The sequence below is a fragment of the Trichosurus vulpecula genome, chromosome 2, assembly GCF_011100635.1.
Source record: "Trichosurus vulpecula isolate mTriVul1 chromosome 2, mTriVul1.pri, whole genome shotgun sequence".
In the NCBI taxonomy this organism is placed as follows: domain Eukaryota; kingdom Metazoa; phylum Chordata; class Mammalia; order Diprotodontia; family Phalangeridae; genus Trichosurus; species Trichosurus vulpecula.
The window spans coordinates 193,638,117-193,661,107 of record NC_050574.1 but is presented as its reverse complement, the minus strand read 5'-3'; the positions used below and the strand labels follow the sequence as shown (position 1 = coordinate 193,661,107).

The 22,991-nt window shown below is 36.6% G+C and overlaps 1 protein-coding gene across 1 annotated transcript in view; it reads left to right on the top strand.

Annotated features, from left to right (window-relative positions):
* The first annotated feature begins 5,926 nt into the window (after positions 1-5,926).
* The window catches only part of N4BP2L2 (NEDD4 binding protein 2 like 2), a 67,767-nt gene continuing 50,702 nt past the window's right edge, over positions 5,927-22,991 (top strand). The window contains exons 1-6 of the mRNA XM_036747402.1: positions 5,927-6,618; positions 8,569-9,933; positions 17,382-17,506; positions 18,515-18,603; positions 18,992-19,068; positions 20,806-20,940. Coding sequence (XP_036603297.1) covers positions 8,912-9,933; positions 17,382-17,506; positions 18,515-18,603; positions 18,992-19,068; positions 20,806-20,940 — 1,448 coding nt within the window. The 5' untranslated portion in view covers positions 5,927-6,618; positions 8,569-8,911. The remainder of the gene's footprint in view (positions 6,619-8,568; positions 9,934-17,381; positions 17,507-18,514; positions 18,604-18,991; positions 19,069-20,805; positions 20,941-22,991) is intronic.

Genomic DNA, 22,991 nt, shown 5'->3' with positions numbered 1-22,991 from the left:
GGCAATGGATGCAAGAGATGTTGTGCTGCAAGGGCTGACAAGACCCATTAGTGACAAATTTGATGCATAGGATGAGAAAAGGATAAAGATAAGGGATTATCATGAAGTTGTTAATGTGAGTGACTGAAAGGTTGGTGGTATCCTCAACAGAACTAGGAAATATGGAGGAGGGATGGATTTAAGGGTGTAATGGGTGGGATCCAGACCAGTCACCTGTTAGTTTAGGTTCAATACTAGAATGAAATGAGACATTTGAAAGTATACAACAGTTAATAAAGGATAGTTTGTCTAGCCATAGCATAGAAAGATAATCAAAAAGAATACTGAACAGAGGGAGACTAGCAAAGATGGTGGAATAGGAGACACCCATAGAGCCTAGCTTCCCTCACGATCTAAGAAAGTGACAGACTAAGTAGTGATAGGTAAATTGAAGGAGAAGCCACAGTACGTCACCTTTCCAGACCCAAATCAAAAATTCAAATCAGAGGCAAATAACCAATGCAAAATAAGGTGAGCCTGCATACGGGACTCAGCCTTTCACGCTCAGAACAGAGAGATAGTGCTGTTACTCTGAGCCCAGAGAGTGATTGAAGACTCAACCTCCACCCATCAGAATAGGGGCTGAGGCAGCAGTACTGTCCCTCTGACCCTAGAACATATTGTAGTCTCATCCTGCCCCATTCAGTGCTCAGAATATGGCTGTAGCACTGCCACTCTGATCCCAGAGCAAGATCCCAGACTCAATCCCCAGGCTCAGAACAGTATAGGCTGTCAGCACAGCCTCTCTAAACATGCAGTTTTCCCACTAGCTCACAGAAGCTGGGGCCAAAAAGTATCTATACCCAGAGGCAAGCCTGCAGCTGTATCTCCTAGTGTTGGGTCTGACTCCATTTTGTGTTCCTTCCTCCATCTTATAAACTCTTCTTCATGGAAGAAGGCACCCCGCCAAGAATGCCCTTCAAAGAAGCCCGCCAAGGAGGAAGTCTGACCACACCCTATTCTGTACCTTATATGGCCTTAAGCAAGGAATTAACCAATTGCCAGTTTTGTCTTCTGTAACTTCCTGCTTGCAACTCCTGAGCTATAGGCTTGCAGCTCATGCCCTTATATACCCCAGCCCAGCCCCTGATCAGGGCTGCTTGATTTGGGTCTCTTACCCCTTGCAGTCTTGTGCTAATAAAATCCACTTCTAAATTATGAACTGGGTCTCGCTCCCTTATTCTCAGCACAACACTAGACTTCAAACGAGGTTTGAAGGCTGAAAAGCCCAGGAGTACACCAATCAGGTTAAGCAGTTTAGGGTCCACCAAAAGTTTACAACTCCCTGGTCTGAGGCACTTCTATGATTCTTGGAGGAATATAGTACTTAAAACTTGCCGAATGTAGCAGGAAAACCCAAGAAAGAAAAGACCAGTAACCTAGCAGGCTGTGATAGTTCCATCAGAAATATACAGAACTTAGCCCTAACACAAAGTCCCCAACCAAGAAATAGGGCTGGAAGAATGAATAAACAAACAAACAATAATGTGATGCTAGGGATAACCAAAACACAAACTTAGAGAGGAGAATAACTCCAAAACAACTATAAGCAAATCCTCAAAGGCCAAAATAAAAACAAACCTCAAAACAAACAAAAAAAAAAACCCAGCCTGGTCACAAGGTCAATTAGAATTCCCAGAAAAAATGAAGGAAGAATTTTTGTTGGTTTTTTTTAAGTTAAAAAATGGTAATATAAATGAAATAAGAGCACTAGAGGAAAGAATTGGAAAAGAAATAAGAGATTTGGAGGATAGGCTTGAAAGATAATAGCTTAGCACAAGAAATACAAAACTTTACCCATTTAACAGAATTTTTGAAAATTAGGATGGATCAAAGCAAAGATTAGAAAAGAGCCTACATCAATATGTCACAAATATTATACACTACGACTAGATTTATGCCAGGAATTTGGGTTTGATTCATTATTAAGAAAACTATAAACATAAATGACCATAATAGCAGCAAGAATAACAAAAACATGATTATATCAATAGATATGGAAGAAGCTTTTGACAAAATACAATACACATTTCTGTTTAAAAAAAACCTCTAGAAAACAGTAATAAATGTACCTTTCCTTAATGTTGTAAATAGTATCTAAAACTGATAGCCAGCATTATATATAACAAGGATAAACTAGAATCCTTTCCATAAGGTGGGGTAAAGCAAAGATGTTCATTGTTACCACTGTTGTTTTATATCTAGAATTGCTAGCTATAGCAATGTCAAGGGAAAGAAACTGAATGAATGCATAAGCCAAAAGAAAAAAAAATATCTGATGATATCATGGTTTAATAGGGAGACCTAGAGAGTCAACTAAAAAACTAATTGAAACAATAACCAAAATGGTAAGACATAAGATAAATCTATATAAATAGTCATCATTTCTGTGTATTGCTAACAAAACCCAGCAAAAAGAGACAGAAAGAGAAATCTCATGTAAAATGACTCCAGAATATATAAAAGACTTGGTATTCTAACTACCAAGATACACACAGAAACAATACAACTACAAAACACTGTATAAGAAATAAAGACAAATCCAAATAATTGGGGAAATATTAATTTCTCATGGGTACACTGAATCAATATAATAAAAGAGGACAATATTACATAAATTATTTATTCAGTGCATACAAATTGAATTGCCAAAGGAGCTAGAAAAAATAGAGCTTGAAAAAAATAACAAAATTCATCTGGAAGAACAAAAGATTAAAAATTCAAGGAAAATAATGGGAAAAAAGTGAGAAGGAAAGGAGTCTAGCAGTATTAGATCTCAATCTATGTTCTAAAGTGATAATCATCAAAATAATTTGGTACTGGTAGCAGATTAGGTACACATCATACCAAAGTAAACCTACTTCAATAAACCTGAAGATCCCAGTTACTATGTTAAAGACTTATTTAACAAAAACTGCTGGGAATACTAGACAGAAGACTGGCAGAAATTAGGTTGAGACCAACACCTTGTGGCAAGAGAATTTTTTTTTTGGAGGGGGAAGACAAGACAATTGGGGTTAAGTGACTTGCCCAAGATCACACAGCTAGTAAGTGTCAAGTGTCTGGTCTTCCTGACTCCAGGGTCAGTACTCTATTCACTGTGCCACCTAGCAGCCCCTAGAGAATTTCTAAATAGATAGATTACCCATCCATGAAAGGTTATATTAAAAACAAATTAGAACAGCAGTTCTCAAATTTTTTGGCCACGCTCTTAAAAATTATTGAAGACCCCAAAGAGCATTTGTTTTAATGGGTTATTAATATAACTAATTTTCTACATTCAGAATTAAAATGGATACATTTTAAAGCTATTCATTAATTTAAAATAATAATAAACCCATTACATGTGAACATGAATACTATATTTTTAAAATAAAAATAACATCTACCATACACAAAAAAATCAATGAGAAGAATGGCATTGTTTTCCATACTTGAGCAAATCTCTTTTATGTCTGGCTTAACTGAAGACAGTTGGATTCTCATATCTGTTTGTAATATGCTATAATATGTTGTTTTGGTTAAAACATATGAAGAAAATCTGGTATCACACAGGTATGCTGCTGGAAAAGGGAAGAGAATTTTAATAGTTAATAACATCTTGACATTATTATGAAAAGTTTTGACCTAGCAGACCTTCTGAAAGGGCTGCAAAGACCCCCAGGGGTCCTCTAACTATACTTTGAGAACTGTTAAATTAGAGGAACAAGGAAGAAACTACCTTTCCAATCTATAGCTACAGAAAGACTATCCTGTTTATCTGTATTGGCCATGACAATTAACAACCTCTAGTTTTATTCAGAATCCTTGTAATTCTGAAATGTAGGCTGCCTACACAGAAGCTCCCTTCTCTGATCATCATGCTAAGCTCCTTTATACTCACTATCAGCCCCTCTCTCAGGTGTCCTTTCTCTACCTTCCATTGTGTCCTCTGGATACCCTCTGTTATATTATATTTAATATTTTTTATTTTGTTAAATATTTCCCAATTATAAGTAAAAATATCTTAATCATTTCAAAAATTTTGGATTCTAAATTCTTTCTCCCTCCTTAAGGAGGCAAGCAATTTGATATCTATTATACACGTGAAGTCATACAAAACATTTCCATATTAGCTACACTGCAAAAGAAAATGCAGACAAAAAGATAAAACCAGAGAAATAAAGTAGAAAAAAAAAGGCATGCTTCAATCAGCATTCAGAGTTCATCAGTTCTCTGGTGGTGGATAGCATTTTTCGCTGGTCTTTTCAAATTGTCCTGGCTCATCTTGTGGACCAAAGTTAGCTAAGTCTTTCACTGTTGCTCATCCTTAACAATATTGCTGTTACTTTGTAAATGTTCTCCTGGCTCTTTTCACTTCACCTTGCTTCAGTTCACATAAGCATTCCCAGGTTTCTCTGAAACCATCCTGCTTGTCTATTCCATCATAATCATAAAAGACAACTTGTTCAGCCATTCCCCAATTGCTGGACATTCCTGCCTCTGTTCTATTATTAACAAACTGCCCTTCCTGTTAGACTTCTGTCCTATTCTGCGCCCCAAAATAACTTTATATATGTATATATATTATATGTTTTGTATCTACTTCTGCATGTATACAGTATATCCTCCCCCAAAAGAATGTAAACTAGGTGGTGTAGTGCAATCGTGCCAACTCCAATAGAAACAACTACACCCAACTTAAGATCCCTACAGGCGGCATATTGATACAGAAAACATGTATTAACATTATCTATGTTGTGGCAGCTAGGTGGTACTGTAGATAGAGTGCTGGGCTTAGAGTTGCAAACACTCATCTTAGTAAGTTCAAATCTGGTCTCAGATACCCAACAGCTGTTGGACCCTGGGCAAGTTACTTGACTCTGCCTCAGTTCCTCATCTGTAAAATAAGGAGGGGAAAGAAATGATGAGCCACTATTCTCTGCCAAGAAAATCCCAAATGGGATCATGAAGTGTCAAACATGACTGAACAAAACCATTCTATTGTATTTTGCGTTAAATATTTCCCAATTATATTATAATCTTGTTTGGCTGGACCCTGGCTACAATGGCCTCTTGTATGACATCTCTGGAGTGGATAGTGTTGGACCTGTTATCAGGAAGACCTGAGTTCAAATCCTATTTCAGCCACTAGCTAGGTAACTAGGCAAGCAGGTGGTTATTGCCTTAACCACCCTCAGTTTCAGTTTCCTCATCTGTAAGATGGCTATAATAGTGTTGTCGTGAGAATAGAATGAGAAAACATATGGGAAGCTCTTTGCCAGCCTGAAAGCACGATATAAATACTATCTACAAGCTCCCTGAAGCCTGGGACTATTGCATTTTGATTTTGTATCCCCAGCACCACACACAAGATCTGGCAAAAAGGAGGCGCTTATTAAAAAGTTTGCGGAAATGAAATGAATTGAAATGACAGTTGTGTAAAAAAAAGGTATTAATAAAATAAATGTTTGTTTAAGAACAACGCAATCAATAAAATTTCAAAGATCTTGGTATTTGAGAATTGCCAGGTTCATGTGGGGTTTGGGAGACAGTCATCATTTGAGAATGCCTCGAAATCATCAATTCCTGAGTTCTTCTGTGGGGCTCTGGAGACACTCCACGTGCTTTCTCTCTTTAACAACAAACAGTCCTCCAGTGTGGAAGCCAAAAAGAGCTACTACCTTCATAGCATTTCCTAGGTCCAATTGCAGGAAGTTCCTCCTGACCCTTTAAAAAAAAAAAGAAAGAAAGAAAGAAAAGAAATGACAACCGGCACCGTTTCGCAAAGGATTCTGGGAGATGTAGTCCCTAGGCGAAGAGCTTGGAAAGGGAGGCCCGGAGCGCGGAACTCCAATTCCTATCGGCCTAGCACCAGGGCAGCTGCCCGGATGTGGAAGGAGTAGTCGCCATCTTGCGAGAGAGCCGCGACGCTGCCCAGCTGTGCACGGAGCCCCAGGGGCTCACCCGCGGTCGCCGGTTCCTACAGCCTAGACCTGCGGGGCTTGCTTTTCTTCTTTCTCACAGGTCGGTTTCTAACTACGAGAGGGTTCTGTTGGGAGGGGAGAGTCAACGTCAAACCCTCGGAGCACCCTAACGAGGAGCCTTGTGGTCCGCCAGGTGCGGCTTGTGTTTAGGCCTTTTTCCTCCCCGTGCCTCCCGCCTCAAGCCTCGTAGCTTTACTCTGGCTCGGACGCCCGAGGACTTTGCGGAAGGCGCCCTCCGAGGGCCTGGGAATCACTGACCTGCGGAGACCTCCAGGACTCCTAGAGAGGACCCGGAAATGCCCTCCGGGGAGAGAAGGCGATGACGTCTTCTCGCTTCCTGTCTGTGAGTCTAGCGTTCGCCAGGCCCCGGGCTCCCAGTTCCCGGCTCCTCTTGCCGGTGTTTGCTGTAGAGGTCGCGGTTAGGAGGTGAGGAGCGGCCGGACTGGTCAAAATTCAGCGAATGGAGCTGTTGCCTTAGGAGTTCCCACGCAGGTGGCATTCTAGGTATCCGGGTTTGCCTGGACTCGTCCTTCTTCCTCCTCCGATCCATTGTGTGCCGGGGCTCCGTATTCGTATTTGTGGCCCCCCTCTTGTGTGTCTGTGAGTCTTTCAGGTATGTTTGATGGGGAGCCAGTCAGTGCTTTGAGGGGCTTCCTTTATCCCGTCCTAAGTTGGTTTCACTCATTCAATACATATTTGTTCAGCAACATATTGCACACTACGTGGGATACAAAATTGGTTAGAAGTTTTCATTTCCCCCCAGGAGTTTAGAGGCTGGTTAGTAGAATTGAAACGAGTAAGTGGATATCTACACCGCAAGGCAAAATAAGAGGAGACTAGGGAGGTTGTGAAAGGAGAGAAGCTTAAAGAGATCTTGGAATAGAGAGAAGCCTCATGGGACTGGAGAAATTGGACAAAACTTGTTGAAGTATGACAGGCAGTGATGGGGAAGAAAAGGCAAGGTGCTTCCAGAAAGGTCACCTTCCCCTCTGAACTTTATCAAAGAGAAACCAAGTTCAAAAACTTTGCTATAAAGTAGAGGTACCTCAACTTACCGAGTGATCTGTTGAGGTTTCTTACTGTTCCAAGATCTGTATTTTATGATTCTTCCATATGATTTGGGGGCATGGTGGGCTTTTGAAATGTGGGCCAGACTGAGCCATCAAAGGAAATTGACTGGGAAGAGTACTTATCGAAGTGAGGTGACAGGTTGGTATATTTGGCTTAGGGTTTTCAGAGCACCTTGGCATATAAATGGGAAGTACATGCTATAGGAAGATCAGTTGAAGGAGTTGAGTCTATTTTGGCTGGAAAAGAGAAGACTCAGTGAAGATCAAGTATTTGAAAGACAGGTCGCAGAAGGAGGAGTTAGACTTGTTCTTTGTGCCACCAAAGAGCAGAACTGAGAGAATGGGTGGAAATCTAAAAGAAGCAAAGTTAAGTAACAGAGCTATCTGGAAGTGCAGAAGGCTGCTTCAACAGATAGTGGATTTTCCTTTCACTGGAGGTATTCAAGTAAAGGCTGCCTGACCTGCTTGTTGAGTATGTTATGGAAGTAATTATTTAGGTATGGTTTGGACTAAAAGAGCCTCTGAGGCCTATTGAGAGACCTTGAGATTCTGTGAAAGGTAGGAAAAGGGCAATGTGAATCAGAAAGGGAGTGGGGTCCTAGAATGATTTGTTTTGGTGGGGGAAGCTATGTACAACCATCAAATATGAATGTAACAAAAAATAAGTTACGTGTCCGTGCCATTTTCTTAGCTAAAAATATCTAAGCTTTTAAGTAAACTAAGCAAAATATCCATAGGTCCTTTTAGGATTTTGATATGGGAAGTGCCATGTTTTCAGTAACAATACACTATATTTGTGTTATTTCCTTGTGCTATCAAAAAAAAAACAGCCTTTATATTTTGTATTAAAATGATGTATTGATTTGTGAAGTGGCATTTTTAGTACTTACTGGATAAGTTCTTTAAATATTTGCATTTCAGTTCTTCTAATGATTAGGGACTGGAAAGAGTCAATGGTTGGTTGATTAGAACTTATGAATCTATATCATTTCACCTATAAGTTCATACAGTTTTTAAGTGGAAGAGAGATGAGTTATGAAAGTTACCTCACACATGTTTGGCAATAAAGGCAAATTAAATCAGTGATATCATTCCAGTTCTTGTAGACAAGTGTCTGCATCATAAAGACCTTCATTGTTGGTACACATTTCAAATATTGCTTATGCTGTCCTTCAGAAAAAATAGTGAACTATGGTTCAGGTCTGAAATTGACTCTCCATTTTAGGGGTGAGAGATACTGAAAAAAAAAGGGCATCTAATCCTGTAAATTAATTTTCTGCCTGGAGGTTATTCATCTGTCTTTAATGAATTCTTTTTTAAAAACTAAAGTGAAAGTAATGTTTAAATATAAGCATTTACTAGATATCTTTATCTTTAATTTTTTAGATTTTTTTGTTTCTTATTAAAACCTTAGACTTTAGATTTTTCTAAAAAAAAAAATCAATTCTGCACTTAATAACATAACTGTTAATTGTATGAATTTTTTCCCCTAGATGCCTTATTGTGAAAATTAAGCTAATTCTTTGGGACATGGTTAAAAAAAAAAACCTAGGACGTGAAACATGCATAAAAACTGAAATCAGCAGAAGAGGATTATACTCTATTCCATGATGGTGGTGACCATTTTCACACATCCTAAGAGAAAAGAGAGAACAACTGGATACCTCTATCCATCTTTGATGACAAGAAAAATGGAAAAACTCAGGAGAGCAAGACTGAAGCTACAGTTTCGTTGAAACCTTCAGGGGATGTAATCTCTTATTATAGGCCAGCTATTATTGTATTGAATCATTTCTTTCAGAAGGCTTATGGCATGCAAATCTTGCAGTAGTGTCCATGAACATCAATGAATTATCTAGAAATAACTGTACTTATGTCTCTGGAAATATTAAAGAAATTAGAATGGAAAAAAATCACAAGGTAGATATCCCAGTTAGTGGAGAGGAAGTGGAATATAGCACAAGCAAAGCATTCATAGGACCTATTTACAAAAGTCCTGAAGAAAATAAACGAGATAAAAGAAAATATCACATACAAAAAGTCACTGATGGAGCGGAAAACAAACAGAACCCTTTTTCTAATAAACTGGATATAGACAATGAGTTATCTCAATTTTACAAAGAAATTCAGGAGCTTGAGAGTGAAAAAGAAGATTTGGAAGGCTATTGTCAGGAATTTAAACCCCCTCAGGAACAATTTGGCTTATATTACCAAGGCCATTACGGTGACAATTTAAAATCTGATGAAGAGAAGAAGGATAATTGGTTTAGTACTATACATTCACCCCCTGGTAATGAGCAATATTTTAGTAATGAGCCAGTTGGTTGGAATGCTGAATATCCAGTTAATGGACAAGTGGAACCTACATTTTTTAACAACCCAGTTCCTTCCTTTAGGCCTGAATGGCAACCAGTGGAATCCTCTTTAGTTCCTCATGGCTTTTTTCCTTCTGGGTTCAATTATCATTTAAATTTTCAAAGATTTAATCCCTCTCCATCTCCACCACCAAATGTCTTCCATGCTCAAGATGTTAAATTATGTGAAATGTACAATGGATATAATATAAACAGTGGCAACACAAATTGGAATTGCCCGACGTTTGATCAGACTAATAGATATTCTGATTGTGATGGGAGGAACAGTATCATACAGGCCTCTAGAAATGGCCACAGTGAACAAGATGGACGAGAAAGTAATGGTTTGTGTGAAACAAGAGAAGAATCTTGGGAAGACCCTTCTCTATTCCAGGTGGAGAAAACAGACAGGCTTATAAACCAGCAGTTCCAAGAGGAAAAGCTAAAGAGGCTACTTATCCTTTTAAGAGGTCTGCCTGGTTCAGGGAAAACCACATTGTCTCGGTAGGTAAATAGTTAGTGGTGTTGGGACTATTTGGTAATCTTAATGGTCTTAATAATAAAAATACTACTGTAATCAATAGGAAGTACTCTCACATTCTAGGTGTAATAAAACATGTCTTAATTGGGGAGAAGGTGAGTTATAGACTGTTTTAAGGAAATATAAATTTATTACTTTTGAGTACACAGAGAAACACTACTGGTATGGGAAAGGGAGTTAAAGACTGAAGACAGATCTAGAAGGATAAAGACTGAGAAAAGTTATTTAAATTTGACAATGAATGACCAGTTTGGGTTGAATGATACATTTGTAGAATTAAAAAGAAAGTGAAAGGAACTGGAGACATCTCTTTTATATGGCTTTCTCAAGGAGTTTATCCACAAAAGAAAGGAGAGATGTGGAATGATGGTTACTAGGGATGGAGGGATCAAATGCAGTTTTTTTGAGGATGAGGAAGATGTGGGCATGATTGTAGGCAGAAGAAAGCAGCTGGTAGGCAGGGAGAGATTGTGGATGACAAGGAGCATGCTGCTGGAGAAGACAGGGTGCAATGAGATCATTTGTGGAATTAGAGGGGTTTGCCTTGGCAAGGAGAAGGGCCACTTCAATATTTGAGATAGGGCTGAAGACACAGATAGTGACAAAAGGCACCTGGGAGGTGTAAGTTGAGCTGTAGGGGAGAAAAGGAAGTTGTTAGGGAATTGCAAATCGCTTTACATATAATCTCTTTGATCCTAACTGTAGCCCTATGAAGTAAGTGTATTTACCAAGGCACAGAGAGGTTTAAGTGACTTGCCTGAGGATTCCCAAGTTCCTCACTAAACACTGGAAAACCTAGCTAAGTTAACAAAAGTTAACAAAAAATAGATAATATTTATATAGTGCTTTAAGGTTTGCGAAGCTCTTTATAAATATTACATCATTTGATCCTCACCACAACCCTATGAGGTAGGTGCTATTATCCCTGTTTTACAAATGAGAAAACTGAGACACAGTGACCTACCCAAGTGTCACACAGCTAGTAAGTGTCTAAGGCAGCATTTGTACTTATATTACTTTTGTTACAAATGAAGATAAGAACTGTGAAATTTCTTGGTAACCTTGATACTTTTGGGGTGAATTTGTGTTTTAGTAATTTTGTATATTCTGAGTGTTGTTGTTCAGTAGTTTAGGTCATGTCCAACTGACTCTTCATGACCCCATTTGGGATTTTCTTGGCAAAGATAGTGGAATGGTTTGCCTTTTCCTTCTCATTTTAGAGATGAGGAAACTGAGGCAAACTGGGTTAAGTGACTTGCCCCAGGATCACACAGCTAGTAAGTGTCTGAGGTCAAATTTGAACTCAGGTCTTCCTGACTCCAGGCCCAGTGCTATTTACACTGTACGACCTAGCTGCTCCATATCTTAAGTAGTATGTTGTAAATGTTGATTGCTGAAATTAAATTTGAGTACATATTAATCACTAAAGGTTTTGTGAAGGTACTGATTTCAGCAGTGTTTATGGGAAGAACAAAGTTATCCAGCAAATGCAAATTATGCTCCAGAACTCTTTGGAAAAAAATTAATAGTTGGGACTAAGAAATTTAGACGAAGCAGATTATTGACTAGGTGTACCTGAGTAGAGTGCCATGAATAACTGTAGTTGGGCAAAGTAAGAGTTTAGGTAAACTGGGATGACTTAATGGAGTGTATTAAAACTGAACACAAGTGGGAACAAAAAACTTAGTACTCTTCATTTCTTTGCTTCAAGTCTCTCATAAGCATCATGTGGGTGTACATGTATGTGTAACGCACACACTCACAGGCATTGCTGCTTAGAAGTAGATTCCTTGCTACTTGAAATTCTCCTTACTCAGGCAAGGTCTTATATATCTTGTGGTATTCATAAATAAAGACAAACTTCCACCCCACTATTTCAAGATTAAGCCAGGCTATGGAATTTAAGTAACAAACAGCCTTTGGTTTATCAGATAGAACAATATTAACAACTTTCCCTGAATCCAGGAGAAGCACTTTAGTAAAAGCCATTCAGTCTCAGCAAAAGTGGAAAAGGAGGTATTGATCCCAATTAGATTAGTTGAAGGGGATCTGAACACACTAATTCTGGGTTCTTTGGTATATCAGAGTTCTTCCCTTAACTTTGACTTAGTTTTCCCTTTAGAAATTCATTTGACCTTTACCAAAGAATTTCGGACAAGGATACTTTCTACTTGTCATTTGATTGTTATTGTTGAGTTGTTTCAGTCATATCTGACTCTTCGTGACCCCTTTTGGCGTTTTCTTGGCATCAAGGATACTGGAGTAGCGCCATTTCCTTCTCCAGCTCATTTACAGATGAGGAACTGAGGCAGTGACTTGGCCAGGATCACATAGCTATTAAGTGTCTGAGACCAGATTTGAATTCATGAAGATGAATCTTCCTGATTCCAAGCCCAGGGCTCTCTATCCACTGCGCCACCTAGCTGCCCTGGCATTTGATTAAGTATTGACAAGGCTTCTTTCGGATGAGTCCAAAGATTAAAATGACTAGGACATGGAGAATATAGGATTTCTTAATATTTTTAAGGGGGTGGGAAAGGGGAAGGCAGCTGGAAGAATTTTAAGAAGAAAAAGGCCATCATAGGGAAACAATTCAAATTTATAAGATTAAGAGCCATTCCCCCTGTTGATAAGTGGTTAAAGGTTACGGATAGGGGCAGTTAGGTGGTGCAGTAAGTAGAGCATCAGCCTTGGAGTCGGGAGGACCTGAGTTCCAATCAGGCCTCAGACACTTGACACACTTACTAGCTGTGTGACCTTGGGCAAGTCGCTTGACCCCAATTGCCCTGCCCTTCCCTCTAAAAAACAAACAAACAAACAAAAAAGGTTATGGTCATTTTTTAAGAGGAAGAAATCCAAACTATCAATAGCCATATGGTCTAAATCACTAATAATTAGAGAAATGGATATTAAAATAACCCTTAGATAACCACCTCATACCCATCAGATTGGCTAAGTTGACAAAAATGGAAAATAATAGATGCTGGAAGGTCTGTGGAAAAACCAGTACGGTAATACACTGTTGATGGAGTGTTAACTGGTCCACTCATTCTGGAAAGCAATTTGGAACTATGTCCAGAAAGCTATTAAACTGCATATCCATTGATTCATTGATACTGCTGCCCGACGGAAGGTGGAGGGAAGGATAAGGACCCATATATACAAAAAATACCTACAACAAGTCTTTCTGTGGTGGCAAAGAATTGTAAACTGAAGGGATACCCACCATTTAGGGAATGGCTGAGTCAGTATATGTATGAATGTGATGGAATATTATGAAATGCTGAATGGGATGGTTTTAAAACCTGGAAAGACTGGTGTGAACTGATGAAAAGTAAAGTGAGAAGAACCAGGAGAATAATATATACAGTGACAGTAATACTGTAAACTTAATCAGTTTGGAAAGACTTAGGAATTCTGATCACCACTATAATGAACCATATTTTCTAAGGACTAGTGATGAAACATGCTATCCACTGCCAGATAGAGAGCTAATGGACTCGTGAATTTATTTTAAACATATTAAAACACTTTTTTTTCTTTTTTGTGGGGGGACAACATAGCTAATGTAGGAATTTCTTTTGCATGACTATACATATTTGTCATGATGCAGCTAGGTGGTACAGTGGATAGAATGCTAGGCTCGGAATCAGGAAGACTCATCTTCTGAGTTCAAATCCAGCCTTAGACACTTATTAGTTGTGTGACCCTGGACAAGTCACTTAACCTTGTTTGCCTCACTTTATTCATTTGTAAAATGAGCTGGAGAAGGAAATGGCAAGCTACTGCAGTATCTTTACCAAGAAAACCCCAAATGGGGTTGTGAAGAGTCTGACACAACTGAACAGCAACAAAATGTGTTTGGCATGGGTTTTGGTTTTCATACCTGCACAATGAATGGGGAAGAGGAAGGAGGGAGGGTCAAAGTTCAGAACTGAACATTAAAATTGAATGAAGTGGATGAATGAATTGAATGAAAAAAAGAATCAGGACATCAGCAAATTTGTAAAAATGAGGTGCAGATTTTATTCTTAAGTATTGACAGTATAAATTAGATAAAACTATAATGGTTATGACACATTAATATTTATTACAATTTGCATAAATGTGTAATTATATTAAGTGTGAATATGGTGATTAAAAACCACTGTAGGAAGTTTGATTTTAAAGTGGATTTTAAATAAGGGAAAGACAGAGATTGAGGGAATTCCTAAAATTACTTAGTAGAAATTAGAAGATAGTAATGTTTAATAGTTACAAGGGTAGGAATAAAGTTTGAGTTAACAAACACTATCCTGGGCACCATGCTAGGACAAAGGGAAGAAAGATTAAAAAACAAATTCAGCCTTCAGAGAGTTTATCATCTAGGGGAGAAGAAAAGGAGATAAAACATGCATTCAAATAACTGTAATATAAAGCAGAATGTGATATGGACGAAGGAGAGGTCTAGACCAATTGCCATGAGGAATATGAGGAGGGATAGAAAAATCTCTTTCAACTTGGAGAATAAAGGCAAGAGTAAACTTTGTAGAAGATTTAGCACCCGAATTTGGGCTTGAAGGAAAAGAGGAGGAATCTTAATAGTTAGTGTAGGTGTTTCAGCCATGCCAAACCAGAGAGATGGAAGAGCATAGGATGGGAAACGTCCCTACCTTCCCATCCCACTTTTCTGCCTATCTTCAAAATCTGCCAAAGTCTCTTGTTCTCCAAGAGACTTTCCTTTGCCTGAGCCCACAGTGGTCTGGCCTTCTTTAAACTTCTGCCCATTTACTGTTCATACTACCCATTTGGCACTAGTATAGTGTTTTTTATCTTTGTGTATATTTCTCCTCTCCAACTAGAAAGTAAGTTTTGTGAGGATAAGACCTAAAATTTATACCTACCAGTATAATCCCTGCATTTAACACAGTACTTTAGAATCACTAAATGTTTAGTAAATGTTTGTTAATAACGAGGTAGGTTATGAAGAAGGTTTTAATCTGGGTAGGCAGGGGGTGGTTAGTATCTAGTCTCTGAGGCCTTGCTTAAAAGATGACTAATTATCATCCATAGGAAATCGGAAGTAGAGTGATAACTTGGGGGAAGCATTTTGGTATTTACCTTTCTTAAAGAAGAAGAAGGTAGAGGGAGGAAACAGGCAGGATACTGAACTGGATTGAAGACATTACTAATGTCTCTTCCCTTCTGTTCTTAGTTCACTAGACTCATTCCTAATTATTTCTTTTATTAGGCTTATTCAGAGTATTACTAGATTTGTTGCTCATTTTTGTATTTAGATATGCACCCAGGGCATCTGACAACATCTGACTAAAAGAACTTTGAAAAGTTTTTGTTTTCTTAGAGTATTCAAATATTTTTCATAAGTGCCTTCAATTTCTAATTGAAATTCTTATTTCAGTTATTTTTGCTTGAAGTATTTATTTTGATATTCATGTTTCTAATATTCAAGTGCAAAAGTTCATTTTCAATATATTTTTTCTCAAGTCCAAAAATGCTTCATCATTTGAAGATCTTTAATTCAGGAAATTTTTTAAATGGTACCTAAACATGCTTTTTCCAACCTCTGCTGGAAAAAATAACCTTATTAAGCCAAAAAAATTAAGTTTTGACTATGCATTATTTCTATAAAAAGACACTGTTTATGGGGAGGATATAATAAAGTTGGTGAAATAAAATAGCTTATTTCTAGCTTTTATTGTTTGTCAGTAGCATTTATTAAGTAGCGCCTGTGTGAGGATAGTAGTAAATGCTATGGGGGCAATTTAAATGACATAAAAGCAACAGACCTTTCTTCAAATTACAGGATAGTTTGTCATAAACATATGAAAATACTAAACAGCATTATGAAAGGGAGTATGTAGTAAGATAATGAAATGTAGTCTAGGTTTCTCAGACACCTAAAATTTGATTTTAAAAGCTTCTACTATTTATTACATTTTCTTTTTGAAATTTTCAAAAGCCCTATGAAAGAAAATTACAGATTTTTCAAATGCACAGTGTGGGCAGATTAGTATGTTCGCTTTTTGAATAAGGTTTTGGAACAATGACAATTTCTTGAACTTTGGGGAGGAAAAAACCCAAGGCAGGGTCTGTTTCATACTGTACTGTATGTTTTGAGAGTTATTTAAATTAGATATTGTATTGTGTTAACAAATGTAGCATCCTTGTATTTTGTTGTTGATAGTCCTTGTGTTGGTGGTGATAAGGTAGAATACTTTGCTAGCCTACCATTTTTTAGGGAACTTACTGTATCCTGTCACTTTTCAGTGACCCTAAAGCCTCCTGGGAAAGTACATTTTCTTTTTCTCCCCTTTTCTTCCTCATTGTATTTCCAGATTGATGCTGGGATGATGGTGGTTAGAGAAAAGAAGGAATGCAGTTCTTGCCCAATCATTCTCAGTATTCCTTCACCTCCTTTTTCTGCTATTGGTTATGTAAAAACCTTTTATGTTCTCTATTTGGAACTTTGGAATTCTGGGTATATTGTTAAATAAAGGTCCTTTCTTCCTTAATACTTCGCTAAATTTATTTAATGCCCCCCCTTTACTCCCAGCTGAATTCCATTAAAAAATTCTGTACCATTTTAGAGGTTCAGATATTTTATGCCACAACCTCTAAACCGTAAGTTATTCTCTATGATATTGTTTTATTTGTCATTTTGAGTTGCCTTTGGCCAATATGGGATTTTTCAGAATAAATATCTCCACTATGTTCATTTTCAGGTTACTAGTTCATTGAAGGTTCATTAATTATATAGCTACTAAAGGCATTAAAGATAAAATCAAGGCGTCAAACTATTAGTGTTGTGTGTGTCAGGTTACTGGCTTAATAGGCTTGAAAATCTGGTTTTCCCTGACATGTTTGTTTTGTTAAAGCCAACAAGTTAAGATGCGGCAACAGCAAAATGTGAAAGACAAAAGGTAAAAAAATAGAGAATCATGTGATTTGTGAACATTCAACATAGGGAAGGATAACCCTAACTCAGTTCAAGAACTGAGGGTGTCGCTCAATTATAGAATAGTTGATAAGTTTTAGTTAACTAGAAAGATTACATTATAGTAGTTTTCTAAGGCAAAGGTATATGTAATGCATTACAGAGATATTCCCAAAAAATATTTATTAATAAATATTCATTCCTCTATCTCCTCTCTAAAAAAAATAAAGTCAAGAGAAAGGAAAAGAGTTTTTCTAATTTGTAAATAGCTTAAAAAGTGGCAGAAATTTAAAACCATCTTCGATTTTGATATTGGTCAAATAATGTTATCTTTGAAATGTACCCAGAACTGGATTACCTCATTTCAATATTACTTTAATTATTAAGTACAGCTAACCTACTTTTGAGTGGTTTTTAAAATTTGCAACTACATAGATATTTCTGTATATAACATAATTTCTTTGCTTCTATTGACAGTGTTCTGCTTGGTCAGAATCGTGGTGGCATCGTCTTCAGCACTGATGATTATTTTCGGCATCGAAATGGGTATACATATAATGTTAGACAACTTGGTGATGCCCACGACTGGAACCAGAGCAGAGGTGTGGTAACATTAGATGACATCTCTCAGCTTTTTATGACTGGAGATCAGCATAGAGGTTAGGGCTAGATAAGTTGATCTGAGAATCTTCTGCATAGAGATGGTAATTGAATCCATGAGAGTTTATGAGATCGCCAAATGAAATAGTATGGAAGGAGAAGAGCATAGGGGAGGTGGCTGAGTGGAGGACTAAAGTGTGGAAAGTTGAGGCAGAGAGACCAAGTTTTGGTATGAAGTGATGGGGGCTTGCACTGGGTAGTGGCAGTGTCAGAAGAGAGAAAGAGGCTTATGTGAGAGAAATTACGAAGGTAAAATCAGCAACCAAGAGTTGACCACAGATTGGATGTGGGAAGTAAGAGCAAATGCAGAGTAACACTTTGATTGTGAACCTAGATGACTAGAAGGATGGTGGGGTCATTAACCCAAGAAAATCTCTAATGGGTAGAATTTCAGGAGTGGAGTACATATTTTTGACCTACTTGAATTGATGAACCCTACCATCCCCTTCCATCACAGTGGAAAAACGGTAGTAGTTTAGCCAGTCTGTTTCTGTGATATGGTGCTGTTTTTCTGTTGTAAACCCTGGGCTCTAGGCCATGTTGGTAGGTGCTACAGCCGTTTATGTTCTTCTGACCTCTAGATTGAGCCTATTTACCCTTAAATTGTTTTGAAGTTTCAAGCTAGTATGGAAGTAGCCAGATTGACAAATTCTTCCAAGTACAAGTACTTTCTTTCACACTCTCCTAAGAGGAAGGCATATACAAATATGTTGCTACATGAGTCAAGTAGCTAAGTGTGATACGTACTTAGAGCTTTTTTGGCCCCAATTACTTGGCTGAAATAGCTAGCAAGCAAGCTAGTCAAAGTAAATTCACAGTCCTACAAAGAAACAAATTCTTGTTTTCTAGAAATTTGTAGTAGAATGTTCACTTGTTACCATTTAATTCTATTGTGCATATTTACTTTGTATTTCTGAAGTGTTTTTATTGAAATTTGCTTTTTCTTTCAGCAAAGAAAGCTATTGATCAGGGAAGATCTCCAGTTATAATAGATAACACTAATACCCAAGCTTGGGAAATGAAACCTTATGTGGAAATGGTAAATATGAGTAGTAGAACATCTTGATGTGGTCATTGTTTTCTCTCTGTGCTTTTATTCAAAAATATCACAGATTTGGAAGCTTTATCTTTATATTCCTTCCTATTTCAGAAAAGATTATTTTAAAATTGTATATGATGATCCTCATGTAGGTGAAAGTATACTTGACTAAAGTTTATAATGTCAGAATTAATTTAACAATTGAAATAAAATAAATGTTAAACTAAAACAAAGAAAAAAATTCTAATATATTAAGTGTAAAAAATGTGAAATTTACAATGTTTTAAACAAATTTAAAGTGCTGCTTAATATGTATGCAGTGGTACAGCTTCTTCTTACTTTATGAAATCATCTAACTATTTGCTTTTTTAAACCTGATTTTTTGTAGGCTATAGGCAAAGGATACCGTGTGGAGTTCCATGAACCTGAAACATGGTGGAAATTTGATCCTGATGAATTAGAAAAGTAAGAAAACATATTGATTACTCAAATGAGTATTTTTTTTCACTGCTAAGTCACGTGACAATAATACTTTATATTGATCTATACAGTTTAGAAAGCACTGTTGCATATATTATCTCTTAATTCTAACAACTAATTTCTAAGGTAGGCAGAACAGGAAGCATTATATTTCGCAAAGGTTTAACAATTTACCCAGAGTCACAAACTAATAAGTGGGATTAGAATTAGGATCTTCAAATTTTGTCCAATGATTTTCTATCATATCTTGCTACCTCTCAAATTGCTTTATGCAGAACATTAATGATAGAGTTCTTTTAAGTGACAATTACATCAAATTTACTGTTTTAATTTAAATAGAACTTAGACTTTTTCATGTTACATTTTGATTTTATTTATACCTTTTGTTTTTATGCCACTTTTGTTTTAATATATTCCTTCCCCAACTCTACCCAGCAAGACATCTCATAACAAAGATTTTTAAAAAAAAGGAAAAACAGTTCAGCGAAGCAAACCAACAACCCTGCTGCCTGCCCTTCCATCCCTCCTACCCCTCCGACCCCCAGTTTGATTGTATATCCAAGAAACATTTATTTTTAAATGTTAAAGCATAGTTTTTAAAAGATCCTGTCATTGATTGCATCAACTATTTTTTATTTACTTTAATTTCTTTAATTTATTGCTTATCTCATATGAATTCTAAGATGCTGGAGGTAATCAGTACGTTTATTTCCTCTCTCAGGACAGTAACCCTACTAGACCAGCTCTGCATTTTGCTTCTACTCTCCTGTCACCTCTGTTCCAGCATACTTCTTGGCTTCCCTTTATATTTCCTTCTTTAGACCCGTTTCTTTCAACTTCATGCATTTTCAGAGAAGCAGTCTTAATTCATTTTTCTTTTTGATCTCTTCATTGCCTTTTGTACAAAGCATTAGTAGTGGTTAAAGGAATTCTTTTCATTTTTTTCCTAACATCATTGTGACAAGGAAAAATGAAATAAAAGTTAAGAAGGTATGGATATTAGAGTTAAGCATAGAATATATTTCCAGGTACTTTTTGACATGTCGTATAATTCGTCATATGAAATATTGAAAGGAGAGTGAATAGAAACTTCTACCAATGTTTGAAGAACAATTGTATTTTCATTCTTTGGTAAATCCAGCCTGGCTTTTAGTACCACAAGACTTTCTCATCTTTTGTAATTCTTGTCTGTATTTTCTTAAAATCTTCCCTAGTAGCCATAATGCATCAAAAACTATCCTTTGATTCTTGAAGATAACACTGCATCACTTGGGTTGTCCATCATTTATATTTCAGTTTTTGTTATGTGACTGGTTTTATCTAATTTTGGGGGGTCAAACATATTCTTGATATATTTTTTTACACAAATAGAGCTTTTGCTTTTTGGGTTACTTATGATTTGGATTCTTCTCAGATCTTGATGTTACATAATTCACAGTCACAGAGCACCATTAGAAAAATATTGGTATTAAAGAAGTGAACTTTTGTAATATTTTATATATCTTATGTACTGTAGTTTGGGATCTTTAAACAATTTTAACTATTATAAATGAACTTTGAGAAAGCAAATATAAATAATTGCATCTGAAATGTATATAGACGAGCTGTCTTTAATGTGTTTTTAAAATACAAAAACCTAATACCTGGTACTCTGCCAATCTTTAATATGTAAACATAAAAAAGCTATTTTTTAAAAATTGTAAACATTCTTCTTTTTTATAGGAGGAATAAACATGGGGTGTCTCGTGAAAAGATTGCACAGATGTTGGATCATTATGAATATAAAATGTCCATCTCTATTGTAATGAATTCAGTGGAACCTCCACATAGAAGGTCTGAGAGACTTCGAAGACAGAGGTGGGGAGGCTGTGTAGACTCATGGAATCACTTTGATGTTGCAAAATAACTAATATTCAGTCTGCTTTCAACTAAAATGAGCTTGTGGCTTACTCTTAAAAAACAAGCATTGAGACTTTCTGGAGGTTTTTAAATAGGTTCAAGTCTAATAAAAAAGAACCATCATTCCCTCACAGAGTTTGTTCCCAGAAAACTGTTTAAATTTTAAAATGTAAATAAAAATAGTATATAAATTGTACATTATTTTTAATAATTTTTATTGTACTAATTTTGGTTTTAGCAAAACATCTGAATAGTGTGGTGTGAAACAGAATTCTTTACTTCAGTTGAATCTTAAAATTTTCTTGTTCAAAATAGGAACCACTGAGCAGTTTTTAATAAGTTCATTGTAAAAATTGGTTGTAGATAAAATCTTGACTATTCTCCCCCACAAACAACTTGGAATATGCAAAAAAATAGCTAACTTATTACAGTGTATTTTAATATTTTATATGGTACTCATTTCTTTATATGGGTAAAATAATTGTTTCTACAAATATGTCCACTTAAACATTTCTAAACTCCAACCAGTAGATTTTAATTTTAAAAATAAATTGAATAGTCCCATAGAATTGATTATAATAAAATTTTTCCCTAGGATATTTTGCTTTTGCCACTAATTTTTTTAATACAGAGCAAGCACCTTATATTTCCTGAGCAACAGTTTTTATGTTGAATTAGAATTCCATCACTTAAAATTGTAACACTCTAAGTTAATATGATCCATCATTCTTAATTTCAGGCAAAGTTAAAGAATCATATATGGAGCTAGAATCAATTAACAGACAAATGAAAAGGTATTTATAAAGTGTTTACTATGTACCAGGTACTGTGCTAAGCTCAGGATGTGAATAAATTCAAAATAAGCATCGAGGCCCTTTACAATTTGATGCCACTATATTTTTCCTTCCCTAATTACTGCCCCTTTATATACACTGTAGGGATCATTTAGTACAACCTTTTAATTTCATACATGAGAAAACAGCCCCAGGGAAGTGAAATGTTTTGTCTACATAACACAAAGTTTCAAGCAAGAGAGAGAAGATGCAAACCCAACTTGGTCTCTTGATTCCAATTGCCCTTTCTACTTCCTCTGTACAGTTGCCCTGGATCTGTTCTATTCTTAAAGGTCTCCAGCAAACTCCTTCATTATTCCCTTCAAATGTTTAACAGTTTAACTAGCAGGAAAACTTTAAAAAAAAAAACCTGTGATTCACTGGCATACAAGGTGTGCACCTATGCAATTACAAACCTTCTGTGCCATAGCAGATAGTTTATGAGTTGCTGTAGCCAGAACAGTTTATTACCTAGTAGCCAACTTCATGGTAAGAAGCCCTTTCCAGCTTAGCTAGCTTCCTTCTTGATCAGTAGGGCAAATGACCTGTTGCTGGGTGCTGGAAAGGACCCCTCAGAGCTTGTGTTCCTCTTGCGTAGCCATCAAGTGCCTAGGATCACCTGATGAGGCAGTGGGGCTTTATAGAGGACTTGATGACACTGTACATTTATAATTCCCCTTCATATGTTATAAATATGTCATATCATATAACATCCATTACCAATTAATAACTATCTCTATCCTTAAAGCCTTTTTTCTAAACCCAACATTCCCAATTTTTACATCTTTTTTTTCTGTTGCTTCTCAATATTTTGCCATTCTCCTAAGCTTACCTCTCAGTTCTTTCCTCTCTCTTTCTTCATCACTCTTGCATTGTAGAATCTAAAACTAGGTGCAATATTCAAGCAGGCTTTAGGGAAGTTACCTCAGGGTTTATATGTTTGTTCAGCTGTTCAGTGCCATGTTTAGTTTTGAATGAGTGTTACCTCTTCTTGTTCAGCACGCATCTGTGTACCTGTATATATAAATACAAGACTCATGTTCCATATTTTCTTTTTTCTCAGAAGAGTACTTACTTATAATCTTATTCCCAAAGTACTATATTTCTAAAGTACACTGTCAGAGACTGGAATCAACAAAAGTGAGTTTGAGTTTGAGCTTCTGCAGAGAAGAAAGC